General features: G+C 34.6%; 1 protein-coding gene and 1 pseudogene across 1 annotated transcript; both read right to left on the bottom strand.

Moving 5' to 3' along the window:
- Window positions 1-6,145: 6,145 nt before the first annotated feature.
- Window positions 6,146-12,659, bottom strand: LOC112039415 (protein EARLY FLOWERING 3). Its single transcript, XM_024072293.2, has 4 exons — window positions 11,561-12,659; window positions 10,106-11,058; window positions 7,444-7,495; window positions 6,146-7,318 (listed from the first exon to the last, which is right to left on the bottom strand). Exons 1-4 carry the CDS (start codon window positions 11,783-11,785, stop codon window positions 6,296-6,298), a joined length of 2,253 nt encoding a protein of 750 aa, XP_023928061.2. The 5' UTR covers window positions 11,786-12,659; the 3' UTR covers window positions 6,146-6,295.
- A 2,684-nt stretch (window positions 12,660-15,343) lies between these two features.
- LOC112039395 (arogenate dehydratase 3-like) lies at window positions 15,344-23,530 on the bottom strand (annotated as a pseudogene).
- Window positions 23,531-24,519: the final 989 nt, after the last annotated feature.

Here is a 24,519-nt window from a genome sequence, read left to right as displayed (position 1 = left end):
CACATTGGTTGAAATGGATCAAACAATGTAGACCAAATTGAGATTGATCCACAATCCTCACTCTCTATTATACATGGTGTTGGAAGTCTAAATACTTCCCAAATTCTTCTTTCTTGGATGCACAAGTTTTCAAAATTGCTCATAAAAGGGAGCATAACTTAAGCAAGAGAGTTTTTATGATTTTATCCCTTGGTCTCTAATGGAGAATTGGAAATGGTGAGGATGTAAGCGTTTGAGACGATAAATGGTTACCCACCAGTTAATCTTACAAAATAATGTCTCAACGTATTAATATTAGTTCACTTATTGACCTAATGTCAGAGCAGTGGAAAGAAAAGTTAATAGATTAAGATTATGTATTCCTTTATTTTGAAGCCAATAAGGCGATTAAGTCTATTCCTATGAGTGTAAGAAGCCCAAGTGATGTGCAATTTTAGGTGGCAATTTGAATAGGGAATATATTTTTCAATTTGCATATCTCCTGCTAAAGGAAAGTGAATTCTCATAGGCCAATAGGGGATCTTCCAACTATTGGGATATATGGAGACTTTTCTTTCTTGATCCATTCAATTTTGTAACCAACTGACTTGGAAGTATTACGGTATTAATGAGATTTTTGTGAGGCTTAGTTCATGGAGTGAAAGCTATAACCGATAGTCCATGCTTCTAAATTAGGGTTTGATGATTGTAAGCAACATCTGTATTATTTTCCCTAACATGGTGAAATCGCTAGAACTTTATAGGCATAGTCCTAGAATTGAACCACGTAAATCTTATGTTGTGTGATTGTTCTTTGTGTATTCTTATCTATTTTTCTTCTCACATGTTCTAGAATTAGTTTAATTTCTATAGCTACCATTGCAAAGGCTTGAACCCTGTCCAACTACTTTTTGTCACTTGTGCAAAAAGCTTTTAACTCGGTTCTCATAATCAGAACTGAATCTGTTCCTCTCCATCCTATGGAAACTTTTAGGTCACCGTGTGCAATGAGGTTAGATTATGATAAAAGCTCAACCAGCATGTTAGGTTCTAAGGTCTTAGGATTTTATGTATTTAGAACTCTAATTTGTAATGTTGGCAAACCATGATCAAAACATTGTATTTAGTCTTATTTAGACTTACTCAAAGTTGTTTTAATATTGTAAAGTTGGAATCGAGTGGCTGCAGAAGTACTTAGGACTTTCGGCCTGGCTCGATCGATCGAAGAATAGACTCGATCGATCGAAAATCGCACAGGTTGAATTTTCTGCAGAATTTCCAACTCAGCCCTACTTCATTAAACGTTTAGGGTTTTATGTTTTTACCCTAGGTATATAAACAAAACCCTAGCCACGTTTTTGAAGGTTGTCCATATTGTATTGTTGCTCATACATTGCTGTTTTGTGTGAATCTCTTGTGAGATCTTTGAGGAGCTTTCCTTTACACAAAACTTAGGGTTTTCATGGTAGAGATGATTTTAAGATCTTGAAGATCATTACTGTTGCAACCATTGGAACTTAAAAGAAAAGCAAGCGGGGAGCTTGTAGCTGATTAAGGAATTCAAGAAAGAAGTAGTCCGTGGATTCGGAGCCTGCGCGTGGTCGTGTCAGGTTCTCTACTGGTGGGTAGCATCAGGAAGTCGAGCGGGGAGCTTGTAGTCCTTTTGTACGAACTTCAATCTTTCATAGTGAATTCAGGTTAGCCTTGAGGATCGGTGGGTCAAATCCTCCCCAGGTTTTTACCGTGTGGTTTCCTGGGTGATCATATCTTGTGTTATTTATTTTCCGCTGCTTTATATCTTGATATGATTGTTTGGATTGTTTTAACCTAGAATTGCTTAATTTGACTAAGTAACAACTTGGCTAATTAATCTAGGCTACGCAATCTGTGTGTTTAAGGGGTCTAAATTTCCATCACAGTAGTTCAGTGTTCATTATAGTAGGCATTGATCAAACACAAATCTCCTCTCTCTGAGATAGGTTTGTTAGCTAAGGAGTGTGGACATCATGGGCTTGTTAGAATGCTTCAATTATGTCTCGTTTAATCGGAAAGATAAAGCATGTTCTAGTTATGGTTAAAGAAATATCCTCATTTTCTTCACCCACTGTAAAATTTAAGTCACTTTATGAACAAAAAAAAAAAAAATCTTATTCTCCCTAGTTCTAGCCTAGAATTGAATTTCAAATCCAAATTAATATTGGATAGGTTATCACATCTATCAGAAAAATCAACCCTCCTCTCACATGCAGGCAGATCCTATTTGTTAAAGACAAACTTCAATATTGGATTAACCATTTTTCAATCTTAAGGGGATATTTCACTTGACTATTTGACTTTCATATCACTTTTCTAAAAAGAAAAATTAAGGATAATTACACTTTACCCACCTGTGATTTGCCTCTAATTCGATTGCTACCGTAGTTTTCATTTTAACACTTTACCACCTATGATTTCCACGTTAGTAATCGTAACCCACATTTGTTAAAAAAGAGGGGTAAATAGTCTTTTTACACCATTTTATGTCTCTCTCCTCCCAAAACAAGAAAAACAAAAAAAAAAAAAAAAAAAACAAAAAAACAAGAGAAAAACAAGATTAAATATGATGGTTTCTCATCATTCACAAACATGAAGAACATACACAAACATAAAGAACATACATCCAGAAAACTAATCAAATCAAATGAAGCAAAACAAACCCAGAACAGTAGAATAGAGATATGAGAGAGGAAGGTTTCAAAGCTCAAACAACAAACCCATCAGAAAAAATACAACATCTGAACATAGAATAAAACCAAACCGTAATTTGCTAGAATAAAAATCACAACAAACCCAGAACAGTAGAATAAAAATCACAACATCGTGAACAGTACAACATCGTGATTTGCTGGGTATAATAGAAGTAAAACTCAAAACCCAGGAATCACCAGATCCGCCACCAGATGGTCAACGATTTCCTACATCGAGCCCGGTCTATGTGGTAGGGCCTCCACACCACTTGGTAGATCAAAGAGTGAGTTTGAGAGTTAGGTTCGGAAAGATCGGGTAGAGAAGTGGAGAGATGGTGGTGGCTGGGTTTGCCGAAGGAGCTTGGAAGCTTCAATTTTTTAGATTCCGAAAGATCGAAGAAAGAGGGAGGTGTTTAGGCTAAGTCGGGTTAAGATAGAGATTACGGTGAGAGGGAGGTTGAGCTTGAGAACCACCATCTGAGGTGGTGTTGGAGCGGCGGAGATGAGCTATGATGGTCGGCCATGGCTGGGTTTGGGGTTTGGAGAGAGATTGTTGAAGAAAACAGGTGTGAGGGTCGGCCATTGATTTTTTTTTTTTTTTTTCTTTGAACAAATTAGTAACCATTGTGGTGAAANTTTTCTTCACCACTGTAAAATTTAAGTCACTTTATGAACAAAAAAAAAAAAAAATCTTATTCTCCCTAGTTCTAGCCTAGAATTGAATTTCAAATCCAAATTAATATTGGATAGGTTATCACATCTATCAGAAAAATCAACCCTCCTCTCACATGCAGGCAGATCCTATTTGTTAAAGACAAACTTCAATATTGGATTAACCATTTTTCAATCTTAAGGGGATATTTCACTTGACTATTTGACTTTCATATCACTTTTCTAAAAGGAAAAAATTAAGGTATAATTACACTTTACCCACCTGTGATTTGCCTCTAATTCGATTGCTACCGTAGTTTTCATTTTAACACTTTACCACCTATGATTTCCACGTTAGTAATCGTAACCCACATTTGTTAAAAAAGAGGGGTAAATAGTCTTTTTACACCATTTTATGTCTCTCTCCTCCCAAAACAAGAAAAACAAAAAAAAAAAAAAAAAAAACAAAAAAACAAGAGAAAAACAATTAAAATATGGGTTTCTCATCATTCACAAACATGAAGAACATACACAAACATAAAGAACATACATCCAGAAAACTAATCAAATCAAATGAAGCAAAACAAACCCAGAACAGTAGAATAGAGATATGAGAGAGGAAGGTTTCAAAGTCAAACAACAAACCCATCAGAAAAAATACAACATCTGAACATAGAATAAAACCAAACCGTAATTTGCTAGAATAAAAATCACAACAAACCCAGAACAGTAGAATAAAAATCACAACATCGTGAACAGTACAACATCGTGATTTGCTGGGTATAATAGAAGTAAAACTCAAAACCATAGGAATCACCAGATCCGCCACCAGATGGTCAACGATTTCCTACATCGAGCCCGGTCTATTGTGTAGGGCCTCCACACCACTTGGTAGATCAAGAAAGTGAGTTTGAGAGTTAGGTTCGGAAAGATCGGGTAGAGAAGTGGAGAGATGGTGGTGGCTGGGGTTTGCCGAAGGAGCTTGGAAGCTTCAATTTTTTAGATTCCGAAAGATCGAAGAAAGAGGGAGGTGTTTAGGCTAAGTCGGGTTAAGATAGAGATTACGGTGAGAGGGAGGTTGAGCTTGAGAACCACCATCTGAGGTGGTGTGGAGCGGCGGAGATGAGCTATGATGGTCGGCCATGGCTGGTTTGGGGTTTGGAGAGAGATTGTTGAAGAAGAACAGGTGTGAGGGTCGGCCATTGATTTTTTTTTTTTTTTTTTTTCTTTGAACAAATTAGTAACCATTGTGGTGAAAGAGAGACAACAAGGAAAATATATATTTGTGGAGGTTGATTTGAGTTTGATTGTTCTGGGTCTATGTTCTTCATGTTCAAGATTTGTGTGAATTGAGAAAGAGAGGTTAATACCACTTATTGATCTTGTTTCTCTTGTGTTTTTAGTTGTATTTTGATAGATATGTGGTTTGTACTTTGATGGTATTGCTTGATTTAATTTGTATTAGATTTCTGGGTGTATGTTCTTCATGTTAGTGAGTGAGTTTTGGAAGTGAGAGTGTTTTGATCCGTTTAGGGTTTGGTTTTTTACATATTCTGTGTTAGAGTAACGGCGGAGGGAGAGGTGGGTTATGGCACAATAATAGTGAGAATCACAGGTGGGTAAAGTGTCAAAATTGAAACCACGGATAGGCACATCGAATTGGAGGCAAACCACAGGTGGGTAAAGTGTAATTATCCCAAAAATTAATGAATTTGTAGAACTCCCAGTAAAATATACTAAGTATTTATCTTCATCCCTTTCAAAATGCACCAATTTTGGAATTACAAAACTGACATCTTCCCTTATTTCGAATGTGGTCTTTGCATCTCTCAAAGATTATCTACCAAAAACAAACTACCATGGTTGCCAATATTATTTTCTAAATGTTGCAATAGTACAAATAAATTGTTGACTGTATGTGTAGTTAATTAACAACTTAACATATTAACCAATATCTATCATATCTTGTTATCAATGACAAATAATGGAGTTTTGTAATTTAGTGGTATATATTATTTAGTTTTCTTAAGTAGTCCAAGAGCAATGCTACCAGAGTTCCTAAGTATTACCCATCGTTCACATGATTTTATTTATGTTTCAGTTTCAGTACTCACAGTGGTGGCTCGTGGTCCAAAATGAGGCAATAGAGTATTGGCCTGTCGACATCTTCAAAGAGTTTGTAAACTATACTCCGGGCATTAATTTTTGTGGAAAGATGTTTCACTCATAACCAAATGGTATTCACACATCCACACAAATGGGAAGTGACCATTTTTTGAGTGCAGGATTTGGAAGAGCTTGTTTGACGAGAATAGAATCTTTGTTACTCCCGCCCCCTCAACAGTTCAACCGTGAAAAACCCTATGTGCTATGATTTAAATCTTTCTGCAGGGAAAGATGCTTAAGCAACCCGTATCTTTTTTGGGGGTACCCGGTACTCAAATGCATGTCCAAACTAGCAAAAGACTAAAGAAAACTGAAAAAAGAAAGAAACCCCATATTATTTGGAGAGTTGGAATATTTAGGAAGGAACTTTAGGAAAGAATGAATGAAAGAGGAAGGAAACTGGGATTTCAATGACCAAAGCTTGCCCTCATTGCAATGGTCTCGAGTAACCAACAATGAATGGGTCTACATTGATAATTTGATATAAATTGCCCTTTCTTCTTGTTTAAGCATATCTGTTACTATCAACCATTGCCAATAGGTTCAGTGCCTTTTTATCAAATTTCATCTATATGGCAAAGAATGACTCCCAACAAAAATTTTGTTCAATACATTCATGGAAGTACAAAGCAAAAACTGAAAGCTTTTTCAATCTTTCAAAAATATATTTACAAATTTATTAACATATGATAGATACAGGATGATTATAGATACAAAATAATCAAACACGTTTATAGCGAATATGCAGATCTTCATTCCCTGCTCAGTATGTCTCATAATTGTTTCCTTTCTTCCTGTATTGACTGAAATATCCGTACTGCTGATTCAGTTGCTGATCTTGGATTGTGAGGTACAACCTTAATCACTTGTGTCCGATGCTCACTACTTGGCACATTTTGATCCAATGCCTTAATTGTCGGTGATGGGGGAAAAAGAGGAAGTGCATCTCCTTTGGCCCTCTCAAAGGGACTGCTTGCTGTACTTCCCTGTAATTCACTCTCTTTTGATGCAGGGAATTTCCCAACATGACATGGTATTACTCGATTTACCGGGCTGGATATGTTACATGAGCTTTGCTGAGGTAATGTAAGATTGATGTCTCCAACTGATAATTGATTTTCCTGCCCATCTAACTGAACTCCTGCAAATGGGCTTGTTTGCTCAATAGCTGAACCGGATAGAGATTGTTGCACGATTGACGTGCCATATGGAGGAAAGTATGTCTGGCCTAAAGCAGTTGTGCTTGGAAAAATTCCAATCCACTGGGGAGTAGCAGGAACACCATAAGCAGTGTTTAAAAAGTCTACACTTCCTGGACTCAGGTTCATAGCCCCACAGTTGCTGTATACTGGTGCCATGAAACCTGCAGTTGGACATGACCCTGCAGAGGGCTTGTACACAAGTCCTTCAGATGGAGACATTTCAGGAACTAACCAATGATTTCCTGGTGGTGGTTGGAAATACCACGGGCCTGGTTTCATATAGGTATTCCCAGGAGCTAAAGAAGGATTTGCAGAATAAATCCCAAAATTTGATTCCTCGGTATTCAATTCTTTGCTGGTGTCATAATTGACAGAAGGGAGTGGGAACTTACTAACCACATTTTCATCTTGATATTCAGTGATAGGAATTGATCTTGGAGAATTATCTTTTGCTTTAACAATCGGGGGAGCTGTTGGTTCTGAAACATATTCAGACCGCAATTTCTTCAGTGGAGATATTTTTACTGAAGGCTTGCCCAAATAAAAGTTATTTTCAAGTAAAATATGCGGCGAGCCAGCAATCAATCTTTGTACCTGTTCCAATATGAAGAGTAATGTAACTGCTTTCTCCATAAACTGGATTGCAAAAACCAGGAAACACAGAACAAATCTAATGGAAGAAGCAGATTGGCAGTTTAACCAAGCAACGACCAGCTTACCTTTATCAGTCTATGCAACTCAAACACTTGCACCGCGAACAATCTTTGTTGACTTGAAAATAATAACATAAAAAAGTTGTATCAAAAGCTAAAAAAACCCAATCATAAAAAATTTGGAAAGTAAACGTATAATTTATTAAAAAAATTGTCCATGTAAGAAGTTAGACCAAACAAATTCAACACATACGGTGTGGGTTAAGAGACATGGTAAATGATGATAAAACCAAAAGGAAGAGATTAGTCTAGTAAAACCCATAAAGAAAACATTGTTCATCCAGAACAAGAAAGGCAAAAGAACTTTACTTATAAACAGATAAGGTGTTCTTGATTGACAAATTCCCGAAAATAGAAATGCACTTACTTGATAAAGATGTAAGAATCTGTAAACCAAAAATCCCAAAAATGTGACATCAGATTTGAATATTACATTGAAAACTCTAAAAAGACCACTCTAAAAAAGTTTCTGACCTCCTTCAATCCCCATTCCCCAAACTCATGAATACCGTATGGTTTAAGAAAGACTGTAATGATCTAAAAATTTGACATGGTACCTAGAAGTCTAGAACACAGGGCTTCCACAGGATCTGAGAAAGGCAGCTAGGAGGCGGCCTTATCCCAAATTTTGAGGATGTTGATTCCCAGATTTGGACACACACATCTATATATGTGTTACATTTTTTATATTGGCAAATTCCATTTGACAATCCATGCCTTAAGAGAGGGTTGTAATATAATGTATTTAGGATAGGTTTGGACATCGGGTTTTTTTTTTTTTTTTTTTTTACTGTCAAAAAGCTGATTATTTTGAAAGAACAACATTTTCGATCAAGCAATATAATGTATTTAAGATAGATTTGGACATGCCAAAAAAAAAACAAAAGCTGTCAAAAAGCTGATTAAAGATTTTGAAGAACAACATTTTCGATCAAACAAAACATTAAAACATATAGAAACTTCCCTTCCAAGCTCAATCAGAAATTTAATTCTACCAAGCCTTAAATAATAGTGAATATTAATATTGATAGATGACTATTTTGGTTAAGTAATGTTGATAATTTCAACACTCATCAATTCAAAGTTAAGCAAATTTTTTTTTAAAGCTTTACAATACTGAAATGTGTAATGATTCCAAATGGATTTGAACACATTTTTCTTTAAAAAAATCTGTAACACATTTTCCTGATCCCAATTGATCAATTTTCCTTTTTTTTTTTTTTTTCCTTAAAAAAAAAGAGTCTTTTTTCCGTTGGTCAGTGGCTTAAGGATTTAATGTTGGTCAGTTTGCACTAATAATCGTTTTATAATTACAGTCCAAAAGGTTTTAGTCTTTACAGTAAGAAATGACCCTTTTAAGAATAATGTATGTGATAGAATATAGATGAAGTAAGCTGCAGATAGATCCAGTCTTGCAAACTTCCAAAATGTTATATCCGATGTAAAGCAGTCCAGCTGACACCCTATATGGAAAGGAGGCACAATTTTAAGACACAGGAAGAAATGCAATGTAACCATGGAAGACACACCTTCCAAGATAGCTACAGAGTCAGTCATCCCTTGAAAACCGAACCCTTAAGTCAACTGATACGTTTTCTATTAGTAATGGAAATTTAATTAAAAGAGGTGCTTAAAAGAACTGAAGTAAACTGGTACAAGGGCTGGAGTATACAAGAAAACACACTCACACAAATGCACACAAGAAACAAAAATTTGTCTCAATAGCAACAGTTCTGAAGAACCCAGCAATAGAAAGAAGATTAAAGTGTAGATGGGAAATTTCATTAAAGAATAGATGGTTTTCCTAATAGTACTAATTGTACGTCTTTATCGTTTGTTTCTCATTTTGCGTTATCATTGTACCTTTTTATTTCATTGATCTTGTCATCATGTCATAATTTCATTTAAAATGTCTATCAATCAAATGATTGTACTAAAAGTATATATCCTTAAAATCTTTCCATTGTGAACTTTAGCTGTATTGAGCAATTGTGTTTATGTGTATAAAGACAAAAAATATTGGTGGCCTGACCAAATTCACCCATAAAAAATGATACTATATAATATAACTTTTAAGTAAATGCATGAGCAAAGCCATCAGAGCAGTATGAACAGAGTCTAATGGTTGAATGTTGAGAGACGTCCAAAATTCTTAATTGTAGGGTTTCTAGTAGGAAAAAATGAGAACAATTGCCATTACTAGTTCTATTCGTCAATGATTTACTTCCCAAAACCAAAACATACACACAAAAAAGGGTCAATGGTTAGTGCTGAGAAAGAGAGAGAGAGAGAGAGAGAGAGAGAGAGAGAGAGAGAACTTTAAACTGTTACCATAACCAAGAATACATTAGAATGACAATGACAAATCAATTATCAAAACTTTCTACAACTTGCACAAGCATGTGCAACCATAAATCAGATTCTTCAAACCAGACCACAAATAAATGGATACAGCAGATCTTAAATTAAGAACTCATTTGATAATAAAATGATTTAGTGCAGCTACACCAATCAATGCATATGAAGTTAAATTTATGGGCAGATCTTATCTAGATATGGATGCTAAAACGCTATAAATAATTTACAACGGATTCTTCTCTTTCTTTCTTTTCTAAATAGCTAAGCAGAAGTAAATGCACACAGCAATCACCAGGCAAGAGATACTTACTTGACAATAGCTCTTCTCGCTTTCCAGAATAGTTTCTCACCTATCACTCCAACAACATCATCAGGGGAGATATCCAAAGCCGACATAGATCCACATTTCTTTTCTTCACGACACTCAGTGCCATTTGTAAGCCCATTAAGACTTTGATAATGGTCTCCAATTGATGGCTTCGAGCATGATTCACTTCTCAACTTTGAAGTGTTTTCCTTACCTATGCCTATTCTGCATTTTATGATGTCATCTCTGAGGGTTGTTCTGTCTTGCGCAGCCACATACACTTGTTGCAACTGTGTATTAGAATCTTGTAATCTGTTCAACTTATCCACCAAACTGCTTCTTTTTTCTTGATCAGAAGTTGCATGTATTCTCTTTAATGATTCAGAATTTTTAACTTTATTTGACGGGGTTAAAGACGTATCCACCAAATTCTTATATCTAGTTGATGTGATTGAATCTGACCCTTCCCCAGGGCCCTGATTACTCTGAGACAATCTTGAGTCCTCTTCAGCTTGCTGCATCACAAATTCTGTTGACTTTAGGTCATTTCTAATTGACTGCCTATCAGAAGCATTTTGAAGTTTAACTGAAGGGTTTAAGCTCAAGCGAGGGAATTTTTCCCTTTCTCTGCTGCACTGACTGTTGCTGCGATGTGGAATTATTCCTTGGCCAGGGGTAGGAACTCTCTCATCCCCATCTCCGAGCTTCTTTGAAGAGTAGCTCTTAAATTTGGAAAATTTGTATGATTGAAATGATTTGCATTTAGCAGATGATGACAATAGCCTTGTGGCATTCAAACTTTGACAAGTTGTAGGCTTCTTGGAATTCTGTTCATGACTTGCCACCTTATTGTTCAACTTAACCCCAGCGAAAGAACAAGAGTGGAGATTCTCTGCTCGATGAGAAGAAGAGGAGTTGCAGAGCTGAGTAAAGATACTCTTTTGGTGGTCATCAGCCTACAACAATGGATGACTTCACATGATCAGACAAGATAAAATACCACAGAAGTAAAAGCATTCATATTCATTCCGAAAACCTTTCCATATGTTTAGTAAAACCCATTTTAATACAAGGCAGTGAAACTTGCCATCAAAAGTGATCCATGATAGGATTTTTCAAATCCAGAGCCACCTTGCAGAACCAGAAGCAGAAATTGGGGATGATGGGGGACAATAAATCCATAAGCCTCCTAGAGCCACTAGAAATCTCAAACAAGACAGGTTCTTCCCAGCATGATTAACTCAAATAACAAAGTCATTGTTCAATCAAACAGTATAAATTTTATTCAACAGTATCTACCTATGACAGGATAGTGCACAGACAAGGCATGTCAATATGTCACTGTTTACATACCAAACAGAAACAGTAAATTTAAACAGTTATTAACACCAAAACTATTGTCTATGTGAACTATAAATCAATGACTAATGAACATAAAGCCATAAATTGTTTACTCACATGGCTCGAGGATATCAAAGGAACCAAGCTACTGCTGTTTTTGGACCGAATTGGCAACATGGACGCTGAACCAGGGGTGAACCTTTGAGATGGAACACTGAGCTGTTCATAGAGAGCCATTTTGTTCCTTGGAGGTGGTTTTGGCCCTCTTTTCTCTGTATCATTTACATGAAGCCTAGGAAACATAGGACTTAACACCTTTTGCTCATCTTTTCCTCCTCTCATCCTTCTATTCCTTCACCACTATCCCCACTGACAAATCCTAATATGTTCACCAACTTCACAAAAAAAATCCCATTTCCATTCTTTTATACAAAACCCACAATCATAAACCAAAAGACCTGCCTAGCCACAAAGTAAAATTTTAACTGTTTCATCAAACAAATACGAGTCCACAATTACCCAAGAACGACCTACTTCAAAAAGACAACTTTTGGGAAAACTTCAATCGTATAAACCAAAAAATTCAGGTACCCAAGCAGCAAAATCAGTCACTTTTTGAAAAATTCACTTCTTCACTGGTCCCCAATATCAACCCACCTCAATTGACCAAATCTTCTGATTGAATAATATAAACAAACAGCAACAATACATTATAAAACACAAATTAACAAGTACTTAAAACCAACCCCACTTCACAAAATCACCATTTTTTACTGAAAACCAAAAATAAACAAACGCTAACTCAGAAAGTTAGCTAAAAAACCACAAGTACTTTTAAAGTAAGCAAAACCAACCCACCTCAAAAAAACCAAAACTTAAACTGAAAATCACATAAAAACAGCAAGAAACACATGAAAATTGTTGACCCAACGTAAGAATAAGCGAGGTAAAAACTAGAAAGAACTAACAGTTAAAGAGAGAGAGAGAGAGAAAAGAGTTGAGAAAGATAAATTTGGGAAAAGATAGATTCTGCAAAGAGATGATGGTTCCACCAAAGAGGATCTGAACAACAAAAAAGGTGGAGAACCAACAAAAGAAGTTGTGGGCAATGTGGGACCCAAGTGGATAGAACTCTAACTCCTTTTAGAAAGAAAAAGAGAAGAGAAATGCCCCCATGTCCATCTCCAAACAAACTAACAAAATTCCCTCCCCTCGTTCCTTCCTTCGTTTGTGACTCTCACTACAAGATCCTGCCAGCTCCGCTAGGACCCACAATGGCATTGCACCATATGATGACGTGGTGGAACATGGTTGGATAGTCCCTTATAAAAATGCTGCTACAAATCCAAGACATTGCAACCTTTGGAAGTGGAAGAGACTGAAGGGTTATGTACTTTTTTGTAACCACATGTTGGTTTCTCTCTCTCTCTCTCAGATTTTTGGCTAATCTTTTTCTTAACGAAAAATCGGTTAAAGATTGTGTTTCAATGAGCAACAAGTGCTACATTCTTATCTTTTTTTGCAACTTTATGTTTTTTTTTTTTGTGGGTCAGTTTTATAGAGAAAAAAGTATACATTAAAATAAGTTGTGAGGCCAATTTTATTATATTCATTCCGAAAACCTTTCCATATGTTTAGTAAAACCCATTTTAATACAAGGCAGTGAAACTTGCCATCAAAAGTGATCCATGATAGGATTTTTCAAATCCAGAGCCACCTTGCAGAACCAGAAGCAGAAATTGGGGATGATGGGGGACAATAAATCCATAAGCCTCCTAGAGCCACTAGAAATCTCAAACAAGACAGGTTCTTCCCAGCATGATTAACTCAAATAACAAAGTCATTGTTCAATCAAACAGTATAAATTTTATTCAACAGTATCTACCTATGACAGGATAGTGCACAGACAAGGCATGTCAATATGTCACTGTTTACATACCAAACAGAAACAGTAAATTTAAACAGTTATTAACACCAAAACTATTGTCTATGTGAACTATAAATCAATGACTAATGAACATAAAGCCATAAATTGTTTACTCACATGGCTCGAGGATATCAAAGGAACCAAGCTACTGCTGTTTTTGGACCGAATTGGCAACATGGACGCTGAACCAGGTGTGAACCTTTGAGATGGAACACTGAGCTGTTCATAGAGAGCCATTTTGTTCCTTGGAGGTGGTTTTGGCCCTCTTTTCTCTGTATCATTTACATGAAGCCTAGGAAACATAGGGCTTAACACCTTTTGCTCATCTTTTCCTCCTCTCATCCTTCTATTCCTTCACCACTATCCCCACTGACAAATCCTAATATGTTCACCAACTTCACAAAAAAATCCCATTTCCATTCTTTTATACAAAACCCACAATCATAAACCAAAAGACCTGCCTAGCCACAAAGCAAAATTTTAACTGTTTCATCAAACAAATACAAGTCCACAATTACCCAAGAACGACCTACTTCAAAAAGACAACTTTTGGGAAAACTTCAATCGTATAAACCAAAAAATTCAGGTACCCAAGCAGCAAAATCAGTCACTTTTTGAAAAATTCACTTCTTCACTGGTCCCCAATATCAACCCACCTCAATTGACCAAATCTTCTGATTGAATAATATAAACAAACAGCAACAATACATTATAAAACACAAATTAACAAGTACTTAAAACCAACCCCACTTCACAAAATCACCATTTTTTACTGAAAACCAAAAATAAACAAACGCTAACACAGAAAGTTAGCTAAAAAACCACAAGTACTTTTAAAGTAAGCAAAACCAACCCACCTCAAAAAAAACAAAACTTAAACTGAAAATCACATAAAAACAGCAAGAAACACATGAAAATTGTTGACCCAACATAAGAATAAGCGAGGTAAAAACTCGAAAGAACTAACAGTTAAAGAGAGAGAGAGAGAGAGAGAGAGAGAGAGAGAAAAGAGTTGAGAAAGATAAACGTGGGAAAAGATAGATTCTGCAAAGAGATGATGATTCCACCAAAGAGGATCTGAACAACAAAAAAGGTGGAGAACCAACAAAAGAAGTTGTGGGCAATGTGGGACCCAAGTGGATAGAACTCTAACTCCTTTTAGAAAGAAAAAGAGAAGAGAAATGCCCCCATGTCCATGTCCAAACAAACTAACAAAATTCCCTTCCCCTCGTTCCTTCCTTCGTTTGTGACTCTCACTACAAGATCCTGCCAGCTCCGCTAGGACCCACAGTGGCATTGCACCATATGATGACGTGGTGGAACATGGTTGGATAGTCCCTTATAAAAATGCTGCTACAAATCCAAGACATTGCAACCTTTGGAAGTGGAAGAGACTGAAGGGTTGTGCACTTTTTTGTAACCGCATGTTGGTTTCTCTCTCTCTCTCAGATTTTTGGCTAATCTTTTTCTTAACGAAAAATCGGTTAAAGATTGTGTTTCAATGAGCAACAAGTGTTACATTTTTTTTTCTTTTTTTTCTTTTTTTTTTGCAACTTTATGTTTTTTTTTTTTTTTGTGGGTCAGTTTTATAGAGAAAAAAGTATACATTAAAATAAGTTGTGAGGTCAATTTTATGAATTTTTTCTTTTATCTATCTAATTTTTTTATTAAGTGAAACTTTAGATCAATTTTAATAAACATCAGTAACTTTTTTTTTTTTTTTTTTAATTTGGGTAACAGGAATGTTGACGCGCTATTTGGGGGGCGTGGTTTAAACTTTCTATTTCAAGTATATGTGACCTTTGCGTAGTTGCATTGCATGGGACTTATTTTACAGTTTTTTAAGGAAATAGATTCGATTTTTTTTTTGTTGCATGAAGCTATTAATATCTTAATCACCCGTGTTTAGTGAATCTAATATGCGATTTGCATGGTGGTGGGTTTGGATAATAATATTAAGAGAAATGATATGTCTACAACATTTTTATAACATTTTTACAACAAATTCTAAGTGGCAGGTTGTTACTGGTTGTTATTGTTGGAACAAAAAAGTAATCTTAATATTAGTTTCAAATTTGAACCAATAATAACTAACCACCTGTGATTTGTTGTAAAAATATTGTAAAATTGTTGTAGACGTAGCATCCCTCTAATATTAATAGGGACTTATGTGGGACATTCTTGTAAAAGGTGGGGGAGATTAATTAGGAAGTTAGGATTGGAGGGAGAGATGGTAGAGTGACGAAACTATCACTTTTGTTTTTTGCATTGTTATTAATACCGTTCCGTTCCGGCCGGAATGGTCGGAATATCTCGTACCGGTGAGTAAACCGAAACAGCTACCACCCCTTTTTCACCTCGGGTGAAATTTCGGCCCATTTCGGGCTACTTCGGGAGTTCCGGTTCGTTTCGGTCAATACCGGCCGAGATTAAATTTTCGGCCGATATGAATCTTTGGCCTTTTTCCCCTGAATTTGATGTCCGACCCACTGCTTTATCAGAAAAAAAGAAAAAAGAAAAAGAGAAAAAGAGATCCACTGCCTTTGTCTCTGTTTAAAACTGAGAAGAAAAAACACGGGAATGAAAAACAATAATGAAGAACAAAATGAAACAAACACAGCAGAGAAATAAAGAATTAGAAGAAACGAAAAATAGAACAAAGAGGAGACACCGTGACAGAGTACTGGTGAGTGGTGTGAGGCTCCAGATTTTTGAAAGTTGAAACTCTTGGATAAGAACATTGAGAAGTGTCTTGAGAAGTGTCTGAGACAAAGGAAATAAATGGGGTAGGTGATAAAGAGATGGCCAGATGGGGAGGTTCACGTCGGTGGGTTTGGGAAATGGGAAAAGTTACTTTCTCAAGAATGTTCTTAGTTATTAATTAGTCAACATGTTCACTTTATTTACAAAAATGCAACAAATAATTTTTTAATAACCATATGCTTACTTTATTTGAGATTTTTTTAAAAAAAAGTAAATAAATTAAATCTATTATATTATATTTTATATATATATATATATTTATTTTATGGTAATTCGAAACGGTTTAAAACGGTACGCCGAAATAGGCCAGTACCGAAATATTTCATTCCAATAGACAAACTGAAACGGGCTCCAAAACGATATTCATAACAATGGTTTTTTGTGTTAACATGTGGGTGTGGCATAGTCTAGATGGCTGGAACTTTTCTTTTTTGGGCTAGAAATGGAGGTTTGGATTATCAAAAAAAAAAAAAAAAAAAATCAAAAAAATAGAAATGGAGGTTTGGTTTGTTGATCTCATTGCTCTAGGGACTAGACATCATCAATGTGGATAGGCCCATTGGCGCTGGTAGAGGGTCCAGCCACTTGTGTTAATAAATAGTTGGGACTGGGAGACGACCAAAATGGGTTGGTCTAGATCAAGAGCCCTTCAGTTATAAAGTATTATTAAGAACATAATATTAACCCATCAATAAAAAATTATTAAAAAAAAAAAAAACACAATATTAAGAACATTAATAAAGTCGTCGCTCTAACAATTTCTTTGAATTAAAAGTAATTATTGAATATCTACCCTGTAAAAAATATCAAAATTGGTTTATCTATGGTATTATTATTGTATTAAGAAGTACATTATTGTAGATATATATATATATATATTATACAAGATAGAATTTCTACTCTAGCCTAATCTAAATGTATATATGTGTAAATCTCCCTCCTAGAAACTTAAATTCCGACCCTTGCCCCCAATACCCCACAAGTATTTATACTTGTAGAGTGACCACCGCATTAAGGGTGCGCGATGATAGATTTAAGTACATACTAAGTGTTCAAGTGATAACCCAAAAGTAATGACATTTATTATTGTGTATTAAATGTGCATGCATGAATTTCATCCGCATACATCAAATAGAGTTGGAAAAGGCTAAAATGAGGTCAGTCTAGGATAACGAGCCCATATTTTCCCCATATAATAAATGGGAATAAAGATATTCAAAATAGGTTTTCTTAATGTTTAGAACCCCGTGGTTCAACGGGTTTGCAACTCCTGGTAGTTCTAACTGATACATTTAGAGTTCAAATCTCCCATCCCCTCCAACTATCAAATTACTTTTAAAAAAAAAAAAAAAAAACTCTTAATAGAAAGAATATGATGATATCGTTGTTCATAGAAATCCATTAGTATTGAGCAAGCTTTTTGCATGTCTATTTGGTGCAATAAGACAAGACGTGTCACACTAATATAAGTGCGCGCACGCACACGCGCGCGCGGGCACACACACACACACACACTAATATAAGCGCGCGCGCGCGCACACACACACACACACAAAAGAAGAATACCATTTAGGTAGTAGTCAATTTGATTCATGATATTTTCAATGTGTAATAAACTTATAATCAAATTTCATTAGTAAGTTGACAATAGAGACCAAATTGATTGCAAGTTGAAAGTATTAAGGAACAAATTAATTACTTCCAAATTGACAATGACCCCAAAATGTAAGGACTAAAATAATATTTTTGCAACAAAAAAAGAAATGTGATACCTTGATTTTAAGTTGTTTTTCCAAAATTAAAAATAAATAAAAATAAAATACTAATGACTATGTGATTTTAATTTGTAAATAAAGTCACAAAATCAATTCTTTATATATATATATATATATTAATTTGATAATTATAAGTAAGAGTGGAGGAAGGATTTGAACTTTGAACATTTTATTAGAAATTTCAAGAAGTGTAAATTAAGCTCTAAGGCTCTTGAGGCACAACCAATTCATGCTTGTGAAAACTCAACGACATGAATATCCAAATTTCGCATGTCAAAAACTTTGACCAGATTTCCCTCCCATTAGGTGCAACTTGTGTGATTTTTTTTTTTTAATATAATTAAAGAGAACTAGAAGAATATATGAATATCTTAACTAAGGTGTAAGTTTCAAATTCACTATAAAATATTGGGTTATTTATAACAGGAAAGTCCAATTTGATCTAATGCTGCATATGTCTAGATAACCAATGCAGCTTAAATCGTTTTTAATTAAAAAAAATACTTTTATATATATATATATATATTACAAGATAGAATTTCTACTCTAGCCTAATTTAAGTGTATATGTGTGTGAAACTCCCTCTTGAAAACTTGAATCCTAGCTCTTGCCCCCGCACCCCACAAGCATTTATAGTTAGAAGAGAGGAGATTTCATATAATTTTAGAGAAATGATATGTCTACAACATTTTTACAACATTTTTACAACAAATCCTAAGTAGCAGGTTGTTACTGGTTGTTATTGTTGAGGCAAAAAATTAATCTTAGTGTTAGTTTCAAATTTGAACCAATAACAACTAACTACCTGTGATTTGTTGTAAAAATATTATAAAATTATTGTAGACGTAGCATTTCTCATAATTTTAATATCCCTTGTAAACGAGAATAGTCAATAGACTAATCAAGGCTCTTGAGAAGTTTCACTATAAAATATTGGGTTATTTATAACAGGAAAGTCCAATTTGATCTAATGCTGCATATGTCTAGATAACCAATGCAGCTTAAATCGTTTTTAATTAAAAAAAATACTTTTATATATATATATATATATTACAAGATAGAATTTCTACTCTAGCCTAATTTAAGTGTATATGTGTGTGAAACTCCCTCTTGAAAACTTGAATCCTAGCTCTTGCCCCCGCACCCCACAAGCATTTATAGTTAGAAGAGAGGAGATTTCATATAATTTTAGAGAAATGATATGTCTACAACATTTTTACAACATTTTTACAACAAATCCTAAGTAGCAGGTTGTTACTGGTTGTTATTGTTGAGGCAAAAAATTAATCTTAGTGTTAGTTTCAAATTTGAACCAATAACAACTAACTACCTGTGATTTGTTGTAAAAATATTATAAAATTATTGTAGACGTAGCATTTCTCATAATTTTAATATCCCTTGTAAACGAGAATAGTCAATAGACTAATCAAGGCTCTTGAGAAGTTAAAGCATTTTACGATTATAGTTATTGAGACATATTAAAAGGGAATACATTTTTTTTCTTAACAATTCATCGATTGCCTGAATATCATCTCTTTATTTTATGCAACTTTCATACTAGTAAATAGGTCATAAATGCATGACTTAATAAGGTTTTTATTTTATTTTTTATATATATATATATATATTACAAGCCAAGCCATACTTAAAGCATGAATCTGATTGACCAACATAATTTATACGTGCAAACTTGAGAAGGACCACCCATAAAATACCCCAAACATTTCAATTATTGGACAATCTAAAAGCATTTATTACTGTTTTCTTAAATAAAAAATAAATAAATAAAAACATTTATTACTGTGTGTTTCAATAACTGAAATCGTGAATTTAACCCACGATTTCAGTTTGTGAATACGCACGGTGTGATTTTGCCCGAACTTTGAAGCACGAGCAGAGAATTCACGTGAATTGTGTCTATTATAACGCCTTTCATACAATACTATTTGTCTACCTTTTCTTTTCCTTTTGTTTTGGTTTACAAATCTTCTTATAATCACATAAGAAATCCATTTATGGTAGCTCATCCATCTTTCGTTTTTAATTCTGTTTTCGATCACTATCTTTCTGAGAATGATTACAATTCTAACAAATGAAGAAGAATAAGCCATATATATAAGGTGTTGTACACGACCATATATAGTTCCAACCTACTCTCTCTTAGCATTGAGTCCATTGGTATATGCCAGTTTCAAAGTCTGTGTATGACCTATAGGTGTGTTCACAAAACCGCATAAATCACACAAATCGTAAAAACCATACCAAAATTGCTTACAAAATAGCATAACCGCACCGTACCGCAAGTAACAATACACTGCACTGCATGGTGCAGTGTGGTTTGCAGTTTATAATAAAAAAACCGCATAAACCACACCACACCGCACTCTCTCTATATATTAATATACTTATTTATTTTTAATATTAAATATATTATTAATAGTTTAATAACCCTAGTTTTTCAAAAAAAAAAAAAATTGATAACCCTAGCAAGTGTTGACTAGAAAAGCCAACCCAAAACAAAGAAAAACTAGCTAAATAATTTAAAACTTGGCCAAAAAAAAAGGGGAAATTAGTTTTGGGATGGGTAGGAAATGCCCAAAATTTGAAAAATATACAAACTTCAAACCTCATCTTATATATAGCACCATATATGTGACCGCAAAAATGAGGTGCGGTGCGGTTATGATTTTGGTTAAACTCTAAATCGTACTATACTGCACCGCATCGCACATGTGACCGCAAAAATAAGGTGCGGTACAGTTATAATTTTAGCTAAACTGTACTGCAAAATGTGGTGCTAAAAATGACCAAAAACCGCACTACACCGCACCGCGAACACCCCTAAGTCTATGTATGCCTAAAAAATAAGTGCAAATGCTAATTGAAAACTCATTCACCATTTCAATTACAATAGACACTGCTCTCAAAATAAATAAATAAATAAAGGGGACTATATTAAACTGTCAATTTGTTTCTCCAAAAAAAAAAAAAAGACTGTCAATTTATTGTTGTCTTGCACTGATTGCACAAAATAAGCATGGAGCTGCTCTTCCTTTTAACTGAGTCTAAAATTCCTCTGTGGGCTTCGCATGTTAATTACAAATAGGAAAAAAAAAACTTAGATATATATTGTAGATGCAATAGATTAGGTAGTTGGATTAAATTCAAATACATAACTACATTAAATTTAATTATTTTAAAAAAATAATAACATATTTATTGGTTAATATAAGAATATATTTAAATTTAATTAAAAGACTGGATATACAACACCAAAATAACGGTACATAGTTTTTTTTCCTTAGAAATAAATACAAAGTCTAGTTGTGTGTGTGTACACACATATATATGATTTTTTTTTTTTTTTCATTTTCTTAACTCTAAACTTAATTTTACTTTTCTTTTTTGAGAGAGACTTTCAATGCATAACGTCCGCGCCTAATGAGCGCTCTTTATCATCAAATCAAAACACTAATTAGTTTTGGTGTATACGGAAATTAAACCCCTAAGATCTTATACAACCATCGAAGACTTTACCAATTAAATTAACTAGAACCACTTACAAATTCAAGTATGCAATTGTATATATAAACTCTACCAAATTATTAGTTATTAATAAATTGTCGTATCAAACAATGAATTAACCAGCGTAAAACCTTTAATTTGTAGATGATTTGGTAAAAGTAGTAATATTTCTTGTAGAAGAAGTTATATCCCATAATTAATGTTCAGTCTTAATATTTTTATAAGAAAATTAAACCCTTAATCTCTTTCACTCTTCGTGATTCTGTGAAAAAATTTTGTAATTTCTAATTGAAATCATTAGATTGATGCATATTGCATAATACAATTATTATATTTAAATTTAATTGAAAAATCTAGTATACTATACTTTTTTTTTTCTAAGAAATAAGTTGAATAAATATTCACATTACAAAGATATATACAAAGAGGTAAAGGCACTATCAAACCAAAACTTTTTTTTCCTCATATTTCTAATTTTTTTGTCTATTTGTTTTGACATAATCACAGTAGCTTTTATCTATATATATATATATATATATAAGTTGAAGTGTATTATTTACTGTTGTTATGCTTTTATTGAGTCATATAAGTGGCTATGTCACTATTTTTTTTTTCTTTTAGTTTTCCATCTTTATTGATTGTCTCTTGCAATTTTTTTTTTTTTTTTTAAATTTTAAGAATCGTCTATTGCACTACACCCAAAGTGATACACCACCCATCATAACTCTAATTATCTATTGTTTATTTTGAAAGTTCTTTTATTTATTATTACTACGTTCCTATTGAGCTACATCAGTGGCCACAACATTACACACACACACACACACACACACATATATATATATATATATATTTCTCTTTTTGGTTTTCCATCTTTATTGATTGTCTATTGCAAAATTAATTCTTTGTGACCAATATGATGCACTACACGCCATCACATGCAAATATTGTCTATGATGGTGAACCAAAATTGGACCATCTCCAGTTCGTCCATAGTGTCGTCCAAGTCCAAGAAAGTTGTCCCAATATAAGAAGGTCGTCTAGCATAAGAAGTCGTCCAAGGGTAAAATGATCGTCCAGCATAGAAGCACCTAGATAACCTCCCAAACACTTTAAAAACTTTCAAAATATATATTTAGACAAAAATGCAAAACTGACCTTCTAATTTTCACTCTTTTTTCATTTCAGTCCTCTAATTTTCAGTTTTGTCAATCAGTCTTCTAACTTCAATNTATCAATGCAGGATTCCATTAATCCCAGTTATGGCTGCCGTTAATGTCATTAAGTTTTCCCTCTTTTTTAAAAAAATTTTTTTAAAAAAAATTTCAAAATTAAGGTGTGTGATTTGTGGCCTCGACTAGATCTTCGTCAGGCTGATGTTCCTGAATGCGAATGCCGACAGGACCTTGAACAAGACCGAGGTCCCCTTGTCATGCGCGAACACATTGCTCATCTTGAATGGGCAGTCAGTGCGAGGTATTATGGGCTCTCGGGCCAGCATGATAAACCTGGTCACGTTGCTCGAGTTGTCCTGGATTCCGTCGGTGAGATGTTCATCCCGTAGAGACCCGCGGCGCGTGCGTTGGCTATCGCGGAGGTTGTTGGCAATGACGAACTCGGCCGCTCCTGCTGTGTCGTTGACTGCCTCACATGCGACGTTGAGGCCAAGTTTCGTAAGGGTGAGTTTGCACTGAGCTAAGGCTTATGGGTGTGAGATGACTCGAGTCAAGCACTCTTTTAGACCTCCGGTAAAGCCAAGAGGCAATGGTGTACGGGTAATTGGACCTTGCTGACTATGTGGAGGCGGTGGAGGAGCAAGAGGTCGTAGTTTCTGTGAATCGAGTCACCGAGTGAGTTTTCGATTAGGAGCACAGCTCGATCAGCAATCCAAGGCTCAACAGCTTGGAAAGCCATTTTGAACTGGTCACAAGGAATGGTTTTGTAGTTCGGGTAAGCTTTTCCGATCACGACTTCAAAGTTCGCACCAGGAACACCTTGGTAAGCAACCCAGAGCTGCGACCCGTGCATCAAAGCCGGCGACAGGTCTGTAATAGTTAACGGCTTCGCCAGCGGCCTATTGTTGTTGTTGTTGTTGTTATTTTTTTATTTTTTACAGATTTTTCTTTTAATTCCAAAATAAAATAAAATTAAAAAAAAAAAAGGGAAAACGGCATCGTTTTAGTAACATTTAACGGTAGCTTATAATTGGGTTTTAACAGAATCCTGCATTGACAAAAAATTGAAAGTTAGAGGACTGAAATGAAAAAGAGTGAAAGTTAGAGGGTTAGTTTTGCATTTTTACCATAAATTTATGTTCAAAAGCTTATAATTCGGACCACATTTTACTATTAAGAAAGTATGAGCAAAATCCTTATTTATCGCTATAACTTCCTACTAAGTTCCTAACTTCTGATAGTAGTTGTAGAAGATAATACTAAACGTTTTAAACTTCCATAGCAATTGTGGAAGTTACATTTAAACCTTCTAACTTCCATCCACGTTGAGGAAGTTACAAAACAAGTAACCACTCCAAAGTTCACTATAAAAGGACTCACCCATATCAAATGAAAGTAAGTTTCCACCACTTATAAAGTTGGAATTCTTGAGTCTTAGAGAAAAAACTAACTTAAGCATCGAAGGGTTCTTGGCCGATTCACCCCAGCCACCTGTGATCTTGTGTTTCTTTCTTTTCAGGCCTTCCAAGCATCCACTAGCCCATTGAAACCCGGAGCATTCAGCCTTCTGATTTTCTATGTATCATCAGTCTATATTATAAGTTCCTTTCAACATTGAGTGTTATTTTATTTCCATTCTTCTATACATTAATATATGCAATAAATTTTGCTACTCAATTATTGAGTCATATCATCTACTTATTTTCTACCTCTTTTATTTTGTTTTTTTTTTTTTTTCCTCTCTTTTAAACTTTTCTTCTCACTACTCTCGACAAAATAATAATAATAATAATAAAAACAAAAACAAAAACCTCTTCTTTTCCTTATTAGTTCACACCTACAATTAAACTTTCTCAAATCTTTCTCTTCCCTCTTTGCCTTTACCTTCCCCACTACCATCTGCATTACCGT

Source organism: Quercus suber, unplaced genomic scaffold, assembly GCF_002906115.3.
Source record: "Quercus suber isolate HL8 unplaced genomic scaffold, Cork oak 2.0 scaffold_345, whole genome shotgun sequence".
NCBI lineage: Eukaryota > Viridiplantae > Streptophyta > Magnoliopsida > Fagales > Fagaceae > Quercus > Quercus suber.
Note: the sequence above shows the minus strand (reverse complement) of the source record. Positions and strands in the feature narration are given on the sequence as shown.

What these genes read in the sequence shown, in the direction of transcription:
- LOC112039415 (XM_024072293.2), bottom strand. Translation starts at nt 11,785, where the DNA reads ATGAGAGGAGGAAAAGATGAGCAAAAGGTGTTAAGTCCTATGTTTCCT. An exon ending in CTTTGATATCCTCGAGCCAT is followed by an intron (nt 11,059 to 11,560) that starts GTGAGTAAACAA and finishes CCATTGTTGTAG; the next exon opens with GCTGATGACCACCAAAAGAG. An exon ending in AGTTGCATAGACTGATAAAG is followed by an intron (nt 7,319 to 7,443) that starts GTAAGCTGGTCG and finishes ATATTGGAACAG; the next exon opens with GTACAAAGATTGATTGCTGG.